This window comes from Colius striatus, chromosome 11 (genome assembly GCF_028858725.1).
Source record: "Colius striatus isolate bColStr4 chromosome 11, bColStr4.1.hap1, whole genome shotgun sequence".
In the NCBI taxonomy this organism is placed as follows: domain Eukaryota; kingdom Metazoa; phylum Chordata; class Aves; order Coliiformes; family Coliidae; genus Colius; species Colius striatus.
Genome location: NC_084769.1, coordinates 11,341,372 through 11,361,522, shown reverse-complemented (window position 1 = coordinate 11,361,522; position 20,151 = coordinate 11,341,372). Strand labels below are relative to the sequence as shown.

Here is a 20,151-nt window from a genome sequence, read left to right as displayed (position 1 = left end):
CCTGCCTTGAGCAGGGCACCTGGGCCTCAATCTGCAGTCTCCCCTTGACACCCAGGCCCCAGTCTGCACTCAGTCCTGTGGGGGATGCAGGAGGCAAGAGTAAGATTTGGCCTGGGTCAACTGTTCTGTGGGGATTCAACTCAGAGATGTGTCTGCAAGGTTGAATTCTCAGTGCTGTGACCTGTCATTAATCAGTGACCCAACTAACCTGCCACACCTGAGCCCCAGAGGAAGCCCCCACACTTGCTGATGCGATGCTGGACTCACTCAGTCCTTGTTTTCTCATCCCAAGGTGTCCCAGCTGCCCCAAACCGCCCCATTGCTCAGGAGAGAAGCTGCACCTCTGTGATCCTCCGCTGGCTACCCCCATCCAGTACAGGCAATTGCACCATTTCTGGCTACACTGTGGAGTACAGAGAAGAAGGTAAGTGGTTCGAGCCAGGCTCTGTGGCTGGAGGAATGAGAACAAAGTAAATCTCCTTTATGGTCCCAATTCCTTGTCATCACCGGGGTGCCACTGGCTGTTGCTCACAGATCCCAGATCCCAAAGCCTAAGGCCAAGGGAAGCCCATCTTTCATCCATCTTTATGTATTACAGACCTTGCTGTTTCCTCCTTATGGCAAGTGAAGTGTGCTAAGTTAAAACATGTCCATCACTAAGGCATCTTTTCATGCTACCACCATGGTATCTGTCCTTTCAGAGGGATATGTCCCAAGAGAGCAAAAACAAAGTAGCCACATCACTAATGGAAAAGTAAAAAGCCTTGAATTTACTTAAATGAGATAAAATGGTGCATATCCTTGAAAGAAATCATAGGCTGTAACAGGGCTCAGTGCCCCAGGGATCTTCTTCTGTCTGTGACTCTGTGCAGATGGATTAAGCCACGTGTTAGGCAATGGTTGGGTTTGTTTCTGTTAGGGGCAGAAACACATGGCAGCGTCACACATTGCTGCAGTGCTGCCCATCTGCCAAAAGCCCATACTAAGCTTCAGAAAGCTTGTTCTCCTCCTGCTGCTCCAGGTTTCACCATAGCCACCATGTCTTCTGAAAAAGCCTTTGTCTGCAAAGGCAGTGGGATTACACTGACACCCTGTCTCAGCTTCACCTGTGACTCCCTCGTCCGTGTTGGGGTTTGCAGTACTTCTGCTACCAGTTCTCTCACAGCAGAGCTGTCACCAAGTCACTCCTCCATTCCTGCCTTATCTCACCACCCTGAGACATCCCTGGCAGCACACAGACACAGCTGGGCTGCTGCAGATATCGTCTTGTCCCCGGGCTGCCTTTCTTCCATCACTGTCAGTCAAGTGAGGGGCATTTCCTTCTTCCCTCATTTTGGCAGACTGGAAGGTGACTGCCACACCAAATAGCTTCCTGTAGTTTGGTTCTGGTCTCACTGAAATACATCAGTCTGACATAACATTGCCTTTTAGAAGCCCTGTGGATTTTAGCCTCCCAGGGTACAGCATGGGATGGGCAGAGAAGCCTTCTGCTCTGAGTTCCCCGTCGAGACTGTTTCCTTCAGCTCTCCTTCCCTCCATCTGTGCAACACAGGCTCACAGGTCTGGCAGCAGTCAGTAGCCTCCACTTTGGACACTTACCTCGTCATTGAGGACCTGGCCCCGGGCTGCCAGTACCAGTTTCGAGTGAGTGCCAGCAATCCCTGGGGCATCAGCCTGCCCAGCGAGCCATCCGAGTTCGTGAGGCTCCCGGAGTACGGTGAGTGGCCACAGCGAGGGGGTGATGCACACAGGGACCTGCAGCTGTGGCATGTGCTTTGATGGATCCCGAGAAAAACGTTGCCCCTGGTCCTGGCAGGAATACCAGGAACAGCCTGGGAGATGCTCAGAGCCAGCTCCTGTCACTAGAAAGGCTCTTCATGCCTGCTGCTCCTGCTGGGCTCACAGCCTCCCTCTGTTCAGAGGCAGGTCTCTGCTTTCCAGCCCAAGACCGTTTCTTGTCTTCACCTCCAAGCAGCAGGCTCCGTGTCCTGGTTGGTGTCCCTCCTGCCTTTCCAGCAACACTGGCAGCAGCAGGGGCTTCTGCTGGCAGCCCAGCTGGCACACCATAGCCCCTCAGCAATGCAACTGGCCAGCTGTGATGGGGGCAAGCCCCCAGGGTGGGGCTGTAGGGATCTGGGGCACAGCTCACTCCTGGCGATGCTGTGAGCACTGCTCACATTGCCCCGCGTCTGGCAGCTCCAGACTGGCTTGGATAGCCTGTGTTGGAGGAAACTAGAGCTCACACAGCCTAGCTCCACCTCCCTGTTGCACACAGATATGCCCTTAAACTGTCCATGTGGCCCTTTTCAGCCCAAAGTTGCCAGGACAGATTTGAATGCACCTTATCCACACCCTTCCCTGGGGAGCTCTGGCTTTTATGGTCCAGCACACTGGAGCTGTGCCTGAGCAGTGTGAAACATTTGCTGGTTCAAGTCACACAGTCCCTCAGAATTTTTAAATATGCTGTGTACAGTCCACAGGAAACTGTCTTTATGCTTTCTTGAATGTTCTTTGTTCTCTCCAAGACTCTGCTGCTGATGGTGCCACAATTTCATGGAAGGAAAACTTTGACCTTGCTTATGCAGAACTGCACGAGATTGGGAGGTAATATTAACCCTGCTTATCACTGCCATAAAACACCAAAACAATGGCTTGAAGCTTTATCCTTGGAGGCAAGTTGAGGTTGCTTTTTGTAGTTAGCTTGCAGAAATGTCAGAAAGCATTGCAAATTAAATACTGATTAAAGGACAAACTGGTTAAAATACTGATTAAATGTGTGGTTTCAAGGTTTGAAGACTGTGACTTGGCAAACTTGGGAGCAATTAGGCAGCCAAATCTCTGACAGCCACTGGTAACTCTCACAGGTATAGCCTCTGTCATCTCTGATTCAGTTAAAGTCAGGACAGTTTGCTGGTAAGCTGTCATTGTCACGATAACTGGCTGCTTCTGCAGAAGGCTCAGCTCCCAGGCCGAGTTTGCTGAGGCGTGTGAGTGACTTAAATCACCTGCACATGCAATTTGCTGCCAGGGATGATCAGTGAAAGGGGAGGCTAAACAAGAGCTGAACGTTCCCAGCCCTGTGCTCTGCGCAGACAACTGATAAGGGGAGTGCAAACAGTTCAGGTTAATGCAGTTAGTTCCTCAGCTTAGAGATCAGAGCTAATCCTGGGGCTGAAAGGACAGGAGTCTCTCCAGAAAGAAGAGTGATGTATTAATAAGAGGCCAAGTTCAGCACATGGTTTCACTGAATAGCTTGACTTTCAGGACTAGCACTAAGCTATACGAGTATCCCAAATGCTTTCCTGCCAGCTTTGTTCTTCCTTCCACACCGTGTGCCTCAAACAGTGAGACAAAATGATGGGTTAGTGATTATTTAACGAGGCTTTTCTTTTAATTGCCTGAGAAAGTTTGGGCTCTTTATTAAAGCAACTGGAGAACAGACCCACAGCTGGGGAAAAAAAAAAGAGATTAAAAAAAGAGATGGAACCCGTGAAAGTGGCAGCAAATTGAACTCTGGGGAGATTATTAGAGGCCATCAGTTTGGCTGCACAAAGCAAAGTGACACCGTTTGCTCTCAGTATTTGCTAATCCCCAAAGAATCTCTCCACCCAGGGTAAGAGATGGAGGCTCTTTGTTGGCAAAGCTTAGGAACAACTTGTTAAATCTGATTCCTCGTGAAATATTAATGCACTGGATCAAGTAACACTTCAAAAAATCAGTCTGTTCCTGCACTGGAAGCTGGGTGTGATTTATTCATGAGGCCCCTTTGTTATTCTGGGTTGGTGGTTTGTTTTTTCTCATTCCAGGGGTCGATTCTCTATAGTGAAGAAGTGTGTGCACAAAGCCACTCGGAAAGACGTCGCCGTCAAATTCATCAGTAAGAAAATGAAAAAGAAAGAGCAGGCAGCCCACGAGGCAGCTTTGTTACAGCACTTACAGCACCCTCAGTACATCACTATCCACGATACCTACGAGTCTCCGACTTCTTACATCTTAGTTTTGGAACTGTAAGTATATGGAGCTTGGCTTCGAGCACCTGGGTGGGAATCACAACCCTGTTAGAGCCAAGGATAAAAATCCACCCTGGCTTCGGCAGGGCAAAGCTCCTGTCGTCTGGTTTTTGGTGACTGTGATGTCAAACAGGCTAAACATTTTCTGCAGAGCTCCCACTGCCTTTTCTTGTCAGTAAATAAGATTCAGAGGGACAGATAAACCTGCACTGTACTCTGATGAAGCTTGGTAATTGTATCAGCAGTTGATTTGTCCCATTGAATAGCATCAGATTTATTTAGGCAGTTTGTCCACTTGTAATACTTCAGCTAGATTGAAGCCTACCTTGTTCTTACTTGCTGCCAAGAGTTATGTGGCAACTATGGTTGCCCCTGCAAGGAGAAATTGCAAGCAAAACCCAACAAATGTTTCTTTGTTACAGTATATCCAGCAAAGTATATTTGAGCTGTTTGCTTGTTTATTTATAGAGATAAATAAAACTAGGTGGAAAACTTTTCCATGTTTACACAGAGCACATTAGCAGCTGCAAATGTCAGCATTATTTCTGCATTATGCAACCAGCTCTATAAATAAATAGATGAATCCAAATCATTAAGAGGATCTGTTTTCAAAGGAATTGTCCTCCGTCTACTGAATCCATCCTTAAGCAAATGAGTTTACTTTGAGCCTGCTGCTAAGTCTTTCAAGGACTGGAGATAACAATTGAGGATTAATCATCCTACCCCTTCCACAGCCTGAAGTATGCTGAGATGTCATTAAATCCTCATCAGATCTTGCATTTTAGCTTCCTTCACTTTCAGGTCACGAAGTTCCCATTGTCATTTTGTTTTCAAATATTAACTGTGATCTTTCATGTGAGGGTTTGCTTTGTCTGTAGGATGGATGACGGTCGTCTCTTAGATTATCTAATGAACCATGATGAACTTATGGAGGAAAAAGTCGCTTTCTACATCAGAGACACGATGGAAGCCTTGCAGTACCTTCACAACTGCAGAGTGGCTCACTTAGACATAAAGGTAAGGAGAAAAGAGGATGATGCTGTGGTGCTCTGGTGCAGAAAGGTCATAAGATCATAGAATTGTTTGGTTGGAAAAGACCTTTAAGATGATCAAGTCCATCCACTCACCTCATGCTGTCAAGCTCACCACTAACCCGTGTCCCACAGCACCTCAGCTCCATGGCTTTTCAGTATCTCCAGGATGGGGATTCCACCACCTCCCTGGGCAGCCTGGGACAGGGGCTGACAACCTTCTCTGTGAAAAAGTTCTTTCTTATCTCCAATCTAAACCTCCCGCAGCTGAACAGACAGGAAGAGGGGTGAGCTGTACCCCAAAGAGGTGATCACTCAATCGACAAGCACTCTCTTTCATACCTATTGGCCAGAGAAAGGACTTACTGACCTTCTTTCAGACAAGAGATGCACCTGTTCCCTTGATCAGTGGCTTGTTCTCAAGGGCTTTCTGGATTTCATGAAGCAGGATGTCTGAGGCAAGAGAGATGTCACTAGCATCTGACTGAAAGGGAATTGTAAGATAAACCCTGGGGGTATGGCTTGTGCACACACCTGTACCAACTTAGCTACCAAACTTGCTGAGCAGAGCTGGCTTGTGCCCAGGCAGCTGAGGACTGGCCAGAAGGAGCATGCGCCTCCCTCACATCCACAGCAGTGCCACAGAGAGCCCCACACAAGGGGAGAGTGCAGGAGGGCTGGAGGTGGGGAGGGCTCACGCTCAGCACAGGGAGAGGTTCAGAGGAAGAACAGGCTGCTCTGTGGAGCAGATATTCAGGCATTCTCTGATGTCTTGCTCAGTTAAGTCAGCACAGCTCGTTCCTTCTTTTGTTAGAGCACATGGCAGGAGGCCCTGTGCTATCCTGGATTGGGCACTGTGCTGATACTGCTACCAACACCCCAGTTAATTTGGAGGACAGAGGTGGCAACTGAAGTTATGATCAAGCATGTTGAGTTTTGTGATCTGCTACACTGATTCTGGTTTCCAGGGGGATCAGAGAATCTACTTCTATTTTTTGCAGACATAAATGCCAATTAGAAATGGAGAATGAGAGATGAATTTAACTTTCTTGTAGAGTGAACAGTCCAGCTCCAAGGTCTCTTCTCAACTCTCCAACCCCCAGGCATGTCAGATGAAGTGATGCTTTCATTCTTCTGCTGCCCACAACCCCTTAACAACAAAAAGATTCCTTTTGACAGTACCTTATGTGACCATTAGTCCCAAAAGGCTAAAACATCCTGGTTTCTTTCAGTAAGATTGTTTGTGGGTTTTGTATTTTCTGCTGTATTTATGGGACCTGTCAAAGAGCAGGTGTCACTTAGAGGTAAGAAACTGTGACCTATTTACAGTTTTCCTGAATGAGAGATGCTAAATAAAGCACTTTCTGTTGCTAGGTGGGAAGCAGGAACTGCACTGGTAGTGACAGCAGACCTAGCCATGGACTGACTTGTCCCAGGATCCTGCTCAAGACTGTGTTAATTTGTTAATACAGACTGCACAAGACAAGAGGAAGGGGAGAGATCTGAACAGCAATGTAGTGAACTTTGCTTTGTATATATATAGCCAGCAGGCAGCAGTAAAATATACATGAGGATGAGGGGCTTAAAGTGCAAAAGCCAAGCGTATTGCCCTTGTGCAGAAGGAATTGTCATTGTTAGAGCTTCAGCATCGATCTGCATTTACAGCAGCGTAAACAGCAGCCAGGCTGGTTCCTTGTCGTTCTCTCTCCTGAGCTGTACCCCACATGTCTGATTAAACACGAGTTTGCATTGGCTGTTCAATCTAATGCTCTGGCCTCATGGCCAAGAAGGCCAATGGTGTCCTGGAGTGCATCAAGAAGAGTGTGCCCAGCAGGTCAAGGGAGGTTCTGCTCCTCCTCTGCCCTGGTGAGGCCTCATCTGGAGTCCTGTGTCCAGTTCTGGGCTCCTCAGCTCAAGAGGGACAGGGAAGTGCTGGAGAGAGTCCAGCACAGAGCCACCAAGATGATCTGAAGCATCTTCCTTATGAGGAAAGGCTGCAGGAACTGGGGTTGTTTAGTCTGGAGAAGACTAATAGGAGACCTCATTAACACAAGTATTTAAAAGGTGGATGTCAGGAGGATGGGGCAGCCCGTTTTTCTATTATCTCAAGCGACAGGACAAGGAGTAATGGACATAAGCTGGAGCACAAAAAGTTCCACTTAAACACAAGGAAAATCTTCTTTCCTGTTGAGGTGAGGGAGCCCTGGCACAGGCTGCCCAGGGAGGGTGTGGAGTCTCCTTCCCTGCAGGTTTCCAAACCCACCTGGACACATTCCTGTGCGACCTGATCTAAGTGAACCTGCTTTGGCAGGGGGGTTGGACTGGATGATCTCTAGAGGTCCCTTCCAACCCCCACCATTCTGTGATTCTAAATGAGACCTACACATTTGCTTTGCAAAAATATAATTAGGTTTTTTTGCTATCATCTTCTCAACAGCCAGAAAATCTGCTCATTGATTTAAGAATCCCAGTACCTCGTGTCAAGATCATTGACTTGGAAGATGCAGTTCAGATCACGGGTCATTACCACGTCCACCACCTCCTCGGGAACCCGGAGTTTGCAGCTCCTGAAGTTATCCAAGGCCTTCCCGTCTCACTGAGCACAGATATCTGGAGCATTGGGGTCCTCACCTACGTCATGTTAAGCGGCGTCTCTCCGTTCCTGGACGAGAGCAGAGAGGAGACTTGTATCAACGTGTGCAGAGTCGATTTCAGCTTCCCCCCTGAGTACTTCTCCGACGTGAGTCACGCCGCCAGGGATTTCATCAACGTGATCCTCCAGGAAGACTTCAGGAGGAGGCCAACAGCAGCCACTTGTTTACAGCACCCGTGGCTACAGCCTCACAACGGCAGCTACTCCAAGATGCCGCTGGACACCTCGCGCTTGGCGTCCTTCATTGAGCGCCGCAGGCACCAGTACGACGTGCACCCGCTCCCCGGCGTCAAGAGCTTCCTGATGAGCAGCAGGCTGAGCCCAGGCACGTAACGGCCCGGCCCTGGGCTCCCCCACCCAGGCAGAGTGCGGAGAGCCAAAGCACGTCTCGCTGTACATAGTCCCGTTTGCGGCTTCCCTACGTGCAGGGTACAGCTCGCAGTGGAGGTGGCAGCCCCTGCCCAGCTCCTGGGCACCTAAATGGTGATGGGTACCCGCTCCCTCTGTGAGCTCCCCTTGGGACACCTGGGATTGTCGTATCCACCACCAAAAGAAAGACTGCAGGAAGCAAACACCGACTGGAAACGAGAGCCAAAATTGCAGTTGCCTTAATCTTGGTGAGGCAGCCTTATAAGAACAAATCCTCTTGACCTTGCTGAACCCTTTTTCAACACATCCGAGAGACTGGGAGTAGGATAGTGGGGGGAGTGAGATTAGGTTGCCACAGAGCTGGCCTGCAGGGGGGTTTTGCTGAAATCATTGCCAGCCTGCTGCAGGTTCACAGACGGATTTTGCACACCCCAGTGCCCGGCTCTGCCCGGATTTCAGTGGGGGCTGTGCCTGCCTAGGACATGCAAGATCAGGCCCTAGTCACTGCTGGGCCAGCTTCTGTGGTGGCATGGCTTAGATACACTCTCATTGCCTGATAGTCCTCGGGCCAACCCCCCCCACCCTGTTATTCCTCGGGCTTTCTGCTGTGTCGAGGCAACGGGCAGCACCTTTAGGGGCTGCGAGGAGAGGCAACGGATTGACTGGCGCGTACAGCTGGGTTTGACTAAGCACAATGGGACCATGATGGGGGGTTTTTTTAAGAAAAGCATTTTATACACACTGTACAGAAATCTTTTGCAAAACCTGTGCATTGAGAAAAGGCCGTGTCCAATTTTTGCAGTATCTGTAAACTAGATGACGACGACGAAGACAATTTTTTTTCTATCACAGGTTTTCCAGTATACATATGTTGTATCATATCTATAAATATATATATATATATATATATATAAAGGATCCTGTTCCATTTCTAGCTTCAAAATTGCTTGGCCCAAAGTCCATCAGAGTGCTGAGTGGTAGGAGTGGTGAGTTCATCCTTATGCTTACAGCTTGAGAATTGTTCCCAGTGTTTAAAGTAACATCGCTTATTTCATTTCCAAACTTGTAAATATCTCCCTGCCGCCTTTAGCACCTCGTCACCAAAGCATTCGTGAGGATATTTTTATGTCCAAAGCCTGTTTTCTAATAGAATACAAATTACAATTAAAACATTCCTCTCTTGCAAGCCAAGTTGCAACATCATCATACTGATGTTACAGTGAGGGAGCCAGCCTGAGGCGTGACCAAGGCAGGGAGCCTGCAGTGACAAATCAGCACTTCGTAGGTTGGCTGAATCTCCCTCTCTAGCAGTGAGACTGAGAGAGGAAACACCTCCCCGGCTGGGGCTTCCCCATCCTGCTGCCTCACTGTAAATCTCTACAGCCTTGTGGGGTAAGGAGCGAAGAGATGGGTGTTTTAACCCCTGGCATGCAAGCAAGCACTTTGGTGCTGAGTGCCCTTGCTGTGCTTGTAGTGGGAAACATCAGTTGCTACCAAAGGTTTTCCTGGGGAAAAGGGCTTGATCTGACCATGTGTGCTCAGTATAGACTCTCTTGTAAGAGGAAGAGTCTTATTTTCATGTACCATCCAAGTAACTGCACTGTGAGCCTGCAATGTATCTGTGGCAGCAAAAGCTGTCTCTGCCAGCTCTGCAAGTACTGTTACATCCTCAGGGCTCTGCTAGCCTGGCTTTTGATCCACCTCCAAGCTCAGTTTCACGGCAGGCAGGAGACCTGGCCTTTCTCTTTGTGCTTGCTCTATCAATGTGCTGGAGTGAGCAGTATTTTGCTAGTGGAGAAGAGAGAAGGCACAGCAAAATAACACCCCTGCAATGTTCAGCACCGTGTGCATGCAATACAGGCCCAGACCTCATACAAGCCCAGACCTTGAAGTCAGGGAGCCACAGCCAGAGGGGTGGTGAGCTCAGGTGCCTGAGCAGAGTCTGAAGCAGCGTACGAGGCTGCGTGGCTGATGGAGAGAGGGTCTAAGGCAGGGGGAAGTTGTGGAAAGGCTTGAAAGAGATGGTGTTCACACAAGGCTAAACCTTCTGGATCAGCTAGAACCTCTCTTAGTTCCCCTCTGTAGCGCAGCAGCTAATTTTCTAAACAATCAGCAGCACCTCTGAGACAAAGACCAGACTCTCATCCCGAACAAGAGCGTGAAATACGCCATTCCTTAGCAACTGCAGCTTCTTCAGGCAGCAGTCATCACGGGGTGTCTTTAATTAGCACCAGCCTCAGGTACTTTCTCACTACAGGACTGTTTGTACTTCTTCCTATTTGCCAGAGCTGGCTCTTTGTGCTGTGATTGTGCTGCCCTTAAAAAAACAACAGTTTATCAAAGTGTGGTTTAACCCACAGCTTTTATTAGGCCTGTGGGTACAGTTTAAGCCACAGTCTTTCTCCTTGGCATTAATACAAACGAATTCTCATGTATGACGTGAAATCTGGAGTTATTTATTGTTTTCTTTTCCTACCTCCTGCGTTCACATCTCAAACCGCAACGGCAGATGCTTTGGATGCACGGAGGGAAAAAGATGGATTGTTCAAAGGGATATTTAAGCCTCTCACCACTAGCAAATAACAGGAAAAGCCCACCCAAAAGGCTGAAAGAAGATACACCTTTATGTATTGGTGCTCAGATTCAAGAGATTCCTCCTCAAGGGAGAGCTGGAGGTGCTGAACTCTGAAGACTTTGAATGTTATGGGGTTGCTTTCCTTTAGGGTTCTGCTTTTCCCACCTTCACGTTGGGGAACTCCCCTTCCTGGGCACCATTCTTGAAACAGCTCATTCAGGAACATTTGAGCCTGTCACCACTTCCAGATACGTCTGAGACTACCAACCATTCTTGCATTTTCTCTCAAAGACTTTTTTTTTCTTGCCTGAATATCATCAAGTTGACACAAAATGCTGCTGTATGACAGAGTTAAGTATTCTGACCTTGCTCTCTCGAGGTCTTTTTGAGCCAAGCTGTGACCTCTCTACAGATCCAACAGGTCCTATAACTCTGTTGTAAACTGTGCTGTAAAGAGATGATGGGAGGAAGCTCAGTAAGGAGGTTTGGAGTGAGAAGCACCACAGCCAACCCCCTTGGCAGCATTTCCAGCTACTGGGCTTTTTTTTGTGCATGAAATGTTGCCCGTGACATGGCTGGAACATCCAGGGTTTGAGACTTTACTATTTTAAAGTAATCCAGGCTTTAAAATCTAGGAAATTTCTCTCTTCCTACTTGTACCAACAAGTTTGGTACAAGGTTGGTACAAGTACTTGTACCCACCTTGCTTAGTCTTACTACCCTGCTGTTTTAAATCGATTTCTTTCAGTAACATTTATCTTTAAGATCATTTTGCTTTTAAACCGAGTTAATGCTGAGACAAAGTCAATGCCCTCAACTGATCTGTACAAGTTCTGGGGCTTCAGTGTTGTTTATTAGCATTTCTGACGATGCCATTAGGCCTATGTCAACAAATACTGTGAATAAAGGCCAAATGCAGAACTGCACATTATGGCCAGACTCTCTGTAACCGTATTTTAATACCCTTGCAACGAGGGGATTGCATTGAGTGACCTGGGATAACATCAACTTCAGAAGCAGAACTGGAGGCTTGTCTGTGTATACAAAGGTCTAACAGGTAATTAATGCACACAGAGGCTTAACCACCTGGTTTTGTTTCTGTCCCTTGCACCACAGAGGGAGATTCTCCTCTGACACAGCGCTCGCATTTATTTCCCAGCTCATTCTTTCCCGTCCCATCAGAAAAACGGTGCTTTCCCAAGGAGATAAATTAAATCCCCCTTTTACTAGGCTGACTGCACACTGCCATCAAGTGATGATTTCTCGTTCTGGGATCTGTATCGTGGTGTGTTCCCATAGCATCAGGATGCTGAATATTCGCTGTAACTGTAGTCTTTATTACGAAGCTAGTGAAACCAACATCTTCTCTACTCAAGCCATACTTCACCTTCATGTCCAACTTCTGATGCTGGTGCTTTTACTTCTCTTTCTACCAAACTGTTCAGCGTTGCTCTGCCACTTGAGGTCAATTTGCTGATAACTTTCGGACGGCAAATGCAATATAAAGTGCAAAAAAAACCCACCCCACGTTAAATCTCAGACTTATTCCCCGAGATAAGAGCAAACAGTTGGAACACATCGATTTTTGCTTTCCAATCTTTGCAACAATCAACTGAAGGAGGAAAAAAGAAACAGTATTGCTAACAGCTCAGCGTTTTCAAGGTGCAAAGTAATTCCACAGCCTTAATTATTTCAGTGTATTGCTGGTCTGCCTTAAATGTATCTTGAGTTTTATTGCGGATTTCATTTTGTACGCACACAATGTTGTTTTGTAAAAGTAAGTTTGTAAATATTTCCTTTGTAAGTCTAATCACTCATGTGTACTGTTGTGAGGTGATTACTTGCTGTCCCATGTTGTTATTACTATATTGCAGTATATATGATCATCTACAGATGTAGCTTCAAACTGTACATCTCCTGTCCTTGCATTCCTATAAATAGAGTATACAAATGACTCCGTTTCTGGGCTTTTTTGATTAAATACAGTTGTTCAGAGAAGACTGGGTCAGTCTTATTTCACACCTATGGCAATCTTTCTGAGGCCTCGAAGACTGAGAGCTTGTTGATGGCTTTATTCAGCTCATATTTTTTCAGAGGGATGCTCACAGGAAACCAGAGCAAGGGCCTATTGCTTCAACTAACTCATAGCTTTACACCAACAAAGTAGCCTTTCAGGAGCCACCCTTAGAGCCGAACCAGAGAGAAAGTCCTGGGTCCCATCAAACCCACCCTGTAGCAGCGGCCTGTGCTCCCCTAAGGGCACAGCCCTATTACATACATATGCATTATATCTCCTGGAATAAATAGACATCTTCATTCTCTTTCCTGGAACTAATTATCATATTTGCATAGCCATTATGCATGTGGCCTGGGTCTCTGAGGGCACTCTGTGGGGTTTTGGTGGTCCCCAGTGGTTTGTTGAAGGTATCTCTTTAGTATCCTTTCTGTGAACTCTCAGCTCCTTCTTCCACTTATGGTCATTGTCTTAGCTCGTCACTCTGTAGAGTTCTCTGGTTTCTTATCTGGGCCTTGCTGGGTTATCTGCACCCCCTCAAATCTTACCAGACACAGTTACAATCTCATCACAGGGTCACAGAATGGTAGGGGTTGGAAGGGACCTCTAGAGGTCATCCAGTCCAACCCCGCTGCTGAAGCAGGTTCCCCTCGATCAGGTCACACAGGAATGCATCCAGGCAGGTCTGGAAACTTCCAGAGCAGGAGCCTCCACACCCTCCCTGGGCAGCCTGTGCCAGGGCTCCCTCACCCTCACATGGAAGAAGTTGTCCCTTGTGCTTAAGCGGAACTTTTTGTGCTCCAGCTTGTGTCCCCCTTGTCCTGTCGCTGGAGACAACAGACATCCTGACATCCACCCTTTAAGTACTTTTAAGTCTTAAATAAGGTCTGAAGTCTTTTCTTCTCTAGGCTAAACAGCCACAGGTTTCTCAGCCTTTCCTTCATGAAATCGATGTTCCAGTCCTCTAATCATCTTGGTAGCCCTTTATCTAAGACTCCCTTGTGGCAGCTGCGACTCAGCCCACATGGCTTCTTATCCCAACCCACCACAAAACACCCAGCAGGTTTTTCCATCCTTCAGCCCTTGGTTAAGGCATCAACAGAGCGGGGGCGGCCCGGGAACTCACAGAGGGGTTCCTCCCCGGCTGTGGCGGGCCGGGCTGGTGAAGGATCGGGGTGGTGCGGGGTCCGCAGCCGTGAGGGACCGTACCCACAGCGGTGGCAAGGGCCGCGGCCGTGTGTTCCCGCCCAGCACGCCGCGCTGGCCCCGCGCCTGCGCACAGCGTTCCCCGGCGCCGCTCCCTCATCTGTCAGGGCCCGGGCGGCGCGGCATGGCGGCGGCGGCGGCTGCGGGCTGTGTGGCGGCCGTGCTGCGGGACGCGGGCGCGCTGCGCTTCGGGGAGTTCGTGCTGAAGAGCGGCCGGTCCTCTCCCGTCTACATCGACCTGCGCGGCCTCGTCTCATACCCGCTGCTGCTCCGACAGGTGCTGGGCCTGTCCCGGAGCGCCGGGCAGCGCTGTTCGGTGCCGGGGGTTCGCGGTAGCGAGGGTCGGGAGTGCTCCGGGAGCCTCTCCAGAGAGCCCCCCTGGGCCTGGGGTCCTGCTGCGCACCCGCCGTGTGCAGGCGCGGGGCTGGCTGCAGCTACAGCGGCCGTCGGATCGCGGGGAGGAGTTTTTCCCGCGTGGGCATCGCCTCCCGTAGTAATTCATTGGTTTAGTCACCTCACAGCGGTCTGGCTCCTAAAAAAGATTCTGTTTTTTCCTTTTCAGGTGGCGGATCTTCTCTTTCAAACGGCCCAAGAGGCTGGTGTGGAGTACGAGTGCGTGTGCGGCGTCCCTTACACCGCTCTGCCCCTGGCCACCATCATCTGCGTCCAGCACCAGGTCCCAATGCTCATACGGAGGAAGGAGGCAAAAGACTACGGTAAAAACCTTCAAATCGAGAATATCGTAGAATCATAGAATGGTAGGGCTTGGAAGGGACCTTTAGAGATCACCTAGTGACTTCATACATTTGTGGTTCTTTTGTCATGTGCAGCATCTCCATTCTAGTTTCAGGTTACCACTCCCATTCAAAGGGAAGCCCCTGTACCCCTCAAAGTCCACCTCCCGCAGCACCCCAGCCTGGTCAGGCTCTCCCAGCTGTGTTCTGCAACCTGAATCCTGCTGTAGTAGATATGGAGGCTCTTAGAGGTTATTTTTTTTGCTTGTTTGGCTTTCTTTGTGGGGTTCTTTTGTTTATGTTTTTCTTCAGGAGTGGTTTTTTTAGTTATTGTTGTCATGACCATAGTTCTGCGTTACTGGTCACTTCCAGAAACCAAGATTTCTAACTAAATTTCCCTGATATTCTGAGACCACTGCCACATTTCACCTCCAAACTGAACTTTTTTGCATATTGAGTCCGAGAGGAACCTTTCTAGTCTTCATTTACTTCTCAAACCCCTTTTTCTTCCATATCCTGTAATCAGTGGGCAGGGTGGACCAAAGGAAAAGCAGCTCTCTACCCAGTGAAGTATTTATTTGACTTTGATAAAGGAAGAGGGAGAAAAGACTGCAGCATTAACCTATCATAGCAACTGGATTTTTGTATGTGATGAGACCTATACTCTTCCAGCAGTATTTAACTATGAAGTGGTCTCATCAAAACTAAATACTACTCTTATGTTAGCGTGTCAGGCATGAAAATGTTGTGCTTGTGAAGCACAGGTCAGTTGTGACAGCACTTAACTGCCTGACCCAAGGTTTCTGGTGTAACACTTGGGCTTGTTCTCTGGGCTGTCATGGTCTAAGCACCCCACTCTGCTCCATAATGTTCTCCTGCTGCTCTCAGCTTCCCAGGAAAGCCAGGCATCTTTTGTTGTTGCCAGGAAGCCTTCCATAGCCTTGTGCCTGTTGTTGGTTAGGGCAAAGGCATTTGGGGCTTTACTCCTAATTGTTCTAACAGGCATATTAGGCACAGAATATGGCCTATGGAAAAGAGGAAATGTGCTGCAGAGTGCCAGTAATGTACCTGCTTTGGAGACGTTGTAAATAACTGGGAATAAATAGCTCTGTAATACAAATTCATTCCATTGATGGCAATAATAAACTTCTGTAGTCATCCAAAGATCTAAAACGGGGCAATTAACAACATGTTGGGTTTGTTAATGGAGCATAACTTCTGGTAAACTACAGAAGTATTTTATGAACTTGGAATTACTTATGAAGTAAGCAACTTGGAATAGTTTATGAATTGAATTCCAAGTCAGTGGCTGAGCTGTAGTAAGAACTGTGATACCTGGTATCAGGGGATAACTGAGCACATTCTTTGTATTCTTTGTACATAACCATCTCTGCATACCAACAGTGAATATGAAGTTCCTAGTCTCTTGAAGTCCGCTGGGCTTAAGGATATGCTGCAGCATATGCTTCTACATGGAACAAAATCTTTACCTCAGCACAGGAAGTTAAAGTTTTGATACTGATAAGTTTTGGGGAGTCTTTGAAACATTCTTTATTTAGCAGAATGTTTGCTTTTGTTTTCCAGGTACTAAGCGGCTGGTAGAAGGCAGCGTTAATCCAGGAGAAACGTGCTTGATCATTGAGGATGTGGTAACAAGTGGTTCTAGTGTACTGGAAACTGCAGAAGTTCTTCAGAAAGAAGGATTAAAAGTCACAGATGCCATAGTGCTGCTGGACAGGGAGCAGGGCGGGAAGGCCAGGCTAGAGGAGCGTGGAATTCGCCTGCACTCTGTGTGCACGTTGTCAGGGGTGTTGGAGGTTCTGCAGCAGCAGGGAGACGTTGCTGCTGAGATGGTTGAAAAAGTGAAGAAGTTCATTGAGGGGAACATGTTTGAGCCAGTGTCTCAGAATGGCTCTGCTCCCGTGAAGAGGTTGTGTAAAGAGCTGAGCTTTGGCACTCGTGCTGAGCTGCCGGGTGTACATCCTGTTGCTGCCAAACTCCTCAGGCTCATGGAAAGGAAGCAGACCAACTTGTGCCTTTCTGCTGATGTCACCAGCTCCAAAGAGTTGCTGCAGTTAGCTGCCATCCTGGGCCCCAGCATTTGTATCCTGAAGACTCACGTAGACATCCTCAATGATTTCACGCAAGAGGTGGTGAAGGAGTTGAGAGCGCTCGCAGACCAACATGAATTCTTGATTTTTGAAGACAGAAAGTTTGCAGACATTGGAAACACGGTGAAACATCAATATGAAGGTGATTATCATCAACCTCCACTTCCTGTAACTCTGCTGCTGGTGTGTATAACTGCAGTGCTGGCACAGGTTGCCAGGAGGAATTGTGGAATCTCCAGCCTTAGAGAAGATTCAAAGGGACGAGGCCCTGAGCAAGCTGATGCAGCTTTGAGATCAGCCCTGCTCAGAGGGCATGACCTCCAGAGGGTCTCTTCCAACCTAAACACTTTTTAATGAATCTATGACTGTGCTCAGTTAGTACTTCTGAGGGGTTGTTTGCTGTGAGAAAGCTCGGGATGGCTGCTGAAGGCAGCCTGCCATTACATGCCTGTTTGCTCAGATATGGCTTTCATTTGGTGCTGCAGCTGCACGTCCATTTCACTTTCTCTTGTCTGTGTTGAAAAGCAGCACCTGTGACAGTGGATTTCTCAGTTATCATAAATGTCTAGGTGAATGTTGAAGGTGAGATACTGTTTCTGAAGTTACACTCTGTGGTTAGGTAGCTGTCAGAACCATTTGATGCAACTCAACTTGTAACTGTCAGATTTCAGCAGTAAAACTGTCTTTTAGAAGGCAAATGACTGTCTGTGTGGTGTCTGTTGGTTAGCTGCTGTTTCCTGCTCAGTACCTCTGTAACAAGGCTCTGCCCATGCTTTCCTGTCTGTGTTCTCAGGTGGTGTGTTCAGAATCTCATCCTGGTCAGACATGGTTAATGCCCACGTGGTCCCAGGCTCTGGAGTTGTGAGGGGTCTGAAGGAAGTGGGCCTTCCTCTCCAGCGTGGCTGCCTCCTGGTTGCCCAGATGAGTTCCCAAGGGTCGCTCGCAACGGGGGAATACACAAAAGCTGCAGTAAGTAGACAGTCTTGTTTTGGGTTAAAAGCTTGCCAGGTGTTGTCACAGGGAGGTTTTGTGTGCTTCTAATATTTGCACTTCCAAAAGTCTTAACAGTGGGATGCTTTTCTATTTCTGTGGAGACTCAGGGATCTTGACAGTGTGATGGTTAAAGGTTGCAGCTGTAGGCTCATTGTGAGAGGTGGTCAGAGTTCATGCTCAATTCTAGTAAACATGCCAAGTTTGCTTATTAGCTCCACCCTCCCTTTTTTCCCTTAATAATTAGCTTACATTCATTAATTCTATCATTTATAACATAGAATGAAACATCTTTCATGTTCCTGGCTGCAAGTGCAGAAGCATCAGCGAGGGGGAAGTCAGCTCTGGGAGACTTTGTGTTGGTAAAGCAAGAGCAGGTGTTTCATACCCTGCCTTGCACAGCTTCATGTGTCAAAGGGTGGATGAAAACACACTGCTAATAGAGCTTAATTTTAGGGATATCACTTCTAACTGTTTACTGATCTTCCTCAGGTACAGATGGCTGAAGACAACTTGGATTTTGTGTTTGGGTTCATATCTGGATCTAGAGTTAGCAATAAACCGGAATTTCTTCACTTAACTCCAGGAGTGCAGCTGCAAAGTGGAGGTAACTTCTGAAATATTTATAGTCTGTCTGTAAATATAGTAAGTGGCAGTGAAAAGGTAACTTCTGAAGAGGATTTGGCTGCCAATTCTCTGGTGGGAAGAGTCTGTGTTTGACACTGGAGGCTGCCTTTCTGTATTTGTGAGTACACCGATTCCTTTCCCGGGAGCTCTAGCAGCAGACTACACGGCTTTGCTGGGTACTGAGGTCTCTGTATACCATAAAGCATAGCCCTTAAAACGTAGGGAATGTCTTTGGATGGAGAGTGCCCTCCTTTCTCATGATCTGTCAAATCTGACCTGTGTAATGGGGGGTTTGTTAGTTGGAGACAGATTTTCTAGTTATGTTTGGGGAGTGTTAGGGTGAGAACCGCAGCAGCATTCCTGTTCTGTTCTAGCACCTCTTTGAAGGTTTTTGGTTGATACAGTTTTGTATGAACTAGAAAAAATGGTGTCTCTATTTCAGGTGATAACCTTGGACAGAAGTACCTAACCCCCAAGGAAGTTGTTGGCCAAAAAGGTTCAGATATCATTATTGTAGGACGTGGCATCTTGTCAGCTTCAGACCGTCTCCAAGAAGCAGAGAAGTACAGGAAGGCAGCTTGGGAGAGCTACGTGAGCAGACTTGGTGTTTGTGCAGAGGATTGAAAGCAGGCCACTTTCCCTGACAATAAGCAAACCTGATGGAGCTGCAGTCATTGTGAGCCTTCCACTTAAATACAGAGACACTTCAGCCAGTAGAAAACTGCCCTTTTGGCGAAGAATCTGCTACTAACTTTATTATTTGTGGTTTCACACACATAAATCAAGTTGTACATGCAACTGGGGGGTTTTAATATTTGAAACCAAAACTTCATGCCCAGTTTTTAGTCATAACAACTTTGCTCTGATGAAAAGTGTTGCCCAGAACACTCGGGGGGTATTTTATTGGCTGTTGTTGGTTTTGTTTCTTTTTCCCTACTCTCAAATTCTTTCTGGCTGTGGAAGCAGTATTTTACTGTTCTTACACATCACCTGCAGACCTGACCTGCTGCCTTGCTCTCACAGGATTGCTTGGCTCTGCTGCTTCCCAGGAGCAAGGGTGAGCCTTCATCACACACTGTGGAACTGAATAGTGTGTTGTTTAATAAATACTTTTTTACCACTGTTTTCCTTTTATTTGGTCTGTAAGTCTTCCTTCTCTGGCAGTGTGACATTTTCTTTTCAGGACCCCAGTAGCATTAAAAATGTCTTTCTAGTGTGTTTGTGACTGCAGGAATTGCTCATGATTCTGTTTACAGGAGCTACCAAGAATTTGTTAGAGCCACCTGGTTGTTGTGTGCCTTAATTGCAGTGGAGCTGTTGATTCCTCCAATGGATCTAAAAGGTACTTTATTGACTTTTTGTGACAATAGCTGGAATACTTCCAGGAGTTACTTTCCACTCTTCCCAGTGAATAAGGAGAAATCTTGTCTTTATGCTTTTGATTAGAAAGGATGGGGTAACCTTAAATAGAGCTAGTGTATGTGTGCTGGAAATAGAGTTGCGTTTTCATTGCAAGGGAAAGTTGAGTGGTGATGCAGTTCTAGCCTGTTGCTGTTCCTGTGCTGATGCAAAGCACACAGAGAAAGCTGGGTTTCTTTTGGTAGCACGCTTACCTGTAGACTAGGAGCAGCAATTATCCAGTGAGATGAGTTTTTTGCTATTAGTACTGGACTCTTCACTAAGACTATCAAAATAGAAGATTGGAGTTATGCTGGAGTTCAAAAGGAGGGGTTTTTTTGTTGACTGTTGGTATGCAGAGTGTCCAAAACCAAGGGATGCAGACTTGGATCTGAGGACTTCTTTTGTTTGAGACAACTGAAAGATTTCTTGC

General features: G+C 47.4%; 2 protein-coding genes across 6 annotated transcripts in view; both read left to right on the top strand.

The window, feature by feature from the left end:
* KALRN (kalirin RhoGEF kinase) overlaps positions 1-12,564 on the top strand; it is a 527,013-nt gene extending 514,449 nt beyond the window's left edge. For all 5 annotated transcript variants that reach the window (XM_062005204.1, XM_062005203.1, XM_062005205.1 and 2 more), the window contains 6 exons: positions 293-424; positions 1,553-1,717; positions 2,526-2,604; positions 3,807-4,007; positions 4,889-5,027; positions 7,479-12,564. In XM_062005204.1, the coding sequence (XP_061861188.1) occupies positions 293-424; positions 1,553-1,717; positions 2,526-2,604; positions 3,807-4,007; positions 4,889-5,027; positions 7,479-8,027 (1,265 nt within the window). In that variant the 3' untranslated portion in view covers positions 8,028-12,564. The remainder of the gene's footprint in view (positions 1-292; positions 425-1,552; positions 1,718-2,525; positions 2,605-3,806; positions 4,008-4,888; positions 5,028-7,478) is intronic.
* Positions 12,565-13,972: 1,408 nt separating this feature from the next.
* On the top strand, positions 13,973-19,454 carry UMPS (uridine monophosphate synthetase). The gene is made up of 6 exons (XM_062004844.1): positions 13,973-14,135; positions 14,421-14,574; positions 16,177-16,845; positions 17,497-17,672; positions 18,186-18,300; positions 18,763-19,454. The coding sequence occupies exons 1-6, from the start codon at positions 13,983-13,985 to the stop codon at positions 18,942-18,944; spliced, it is 1,449 nt and encodes a 482-aa protein (XP_061860828.1). The 5' UTR covers positions 13,973-13,982; the 3' UTR covers positions 18,945-19,454.
* The last annotated feature ends 697 nt before the right edge of the window (positions 19,455-20,151 follow it).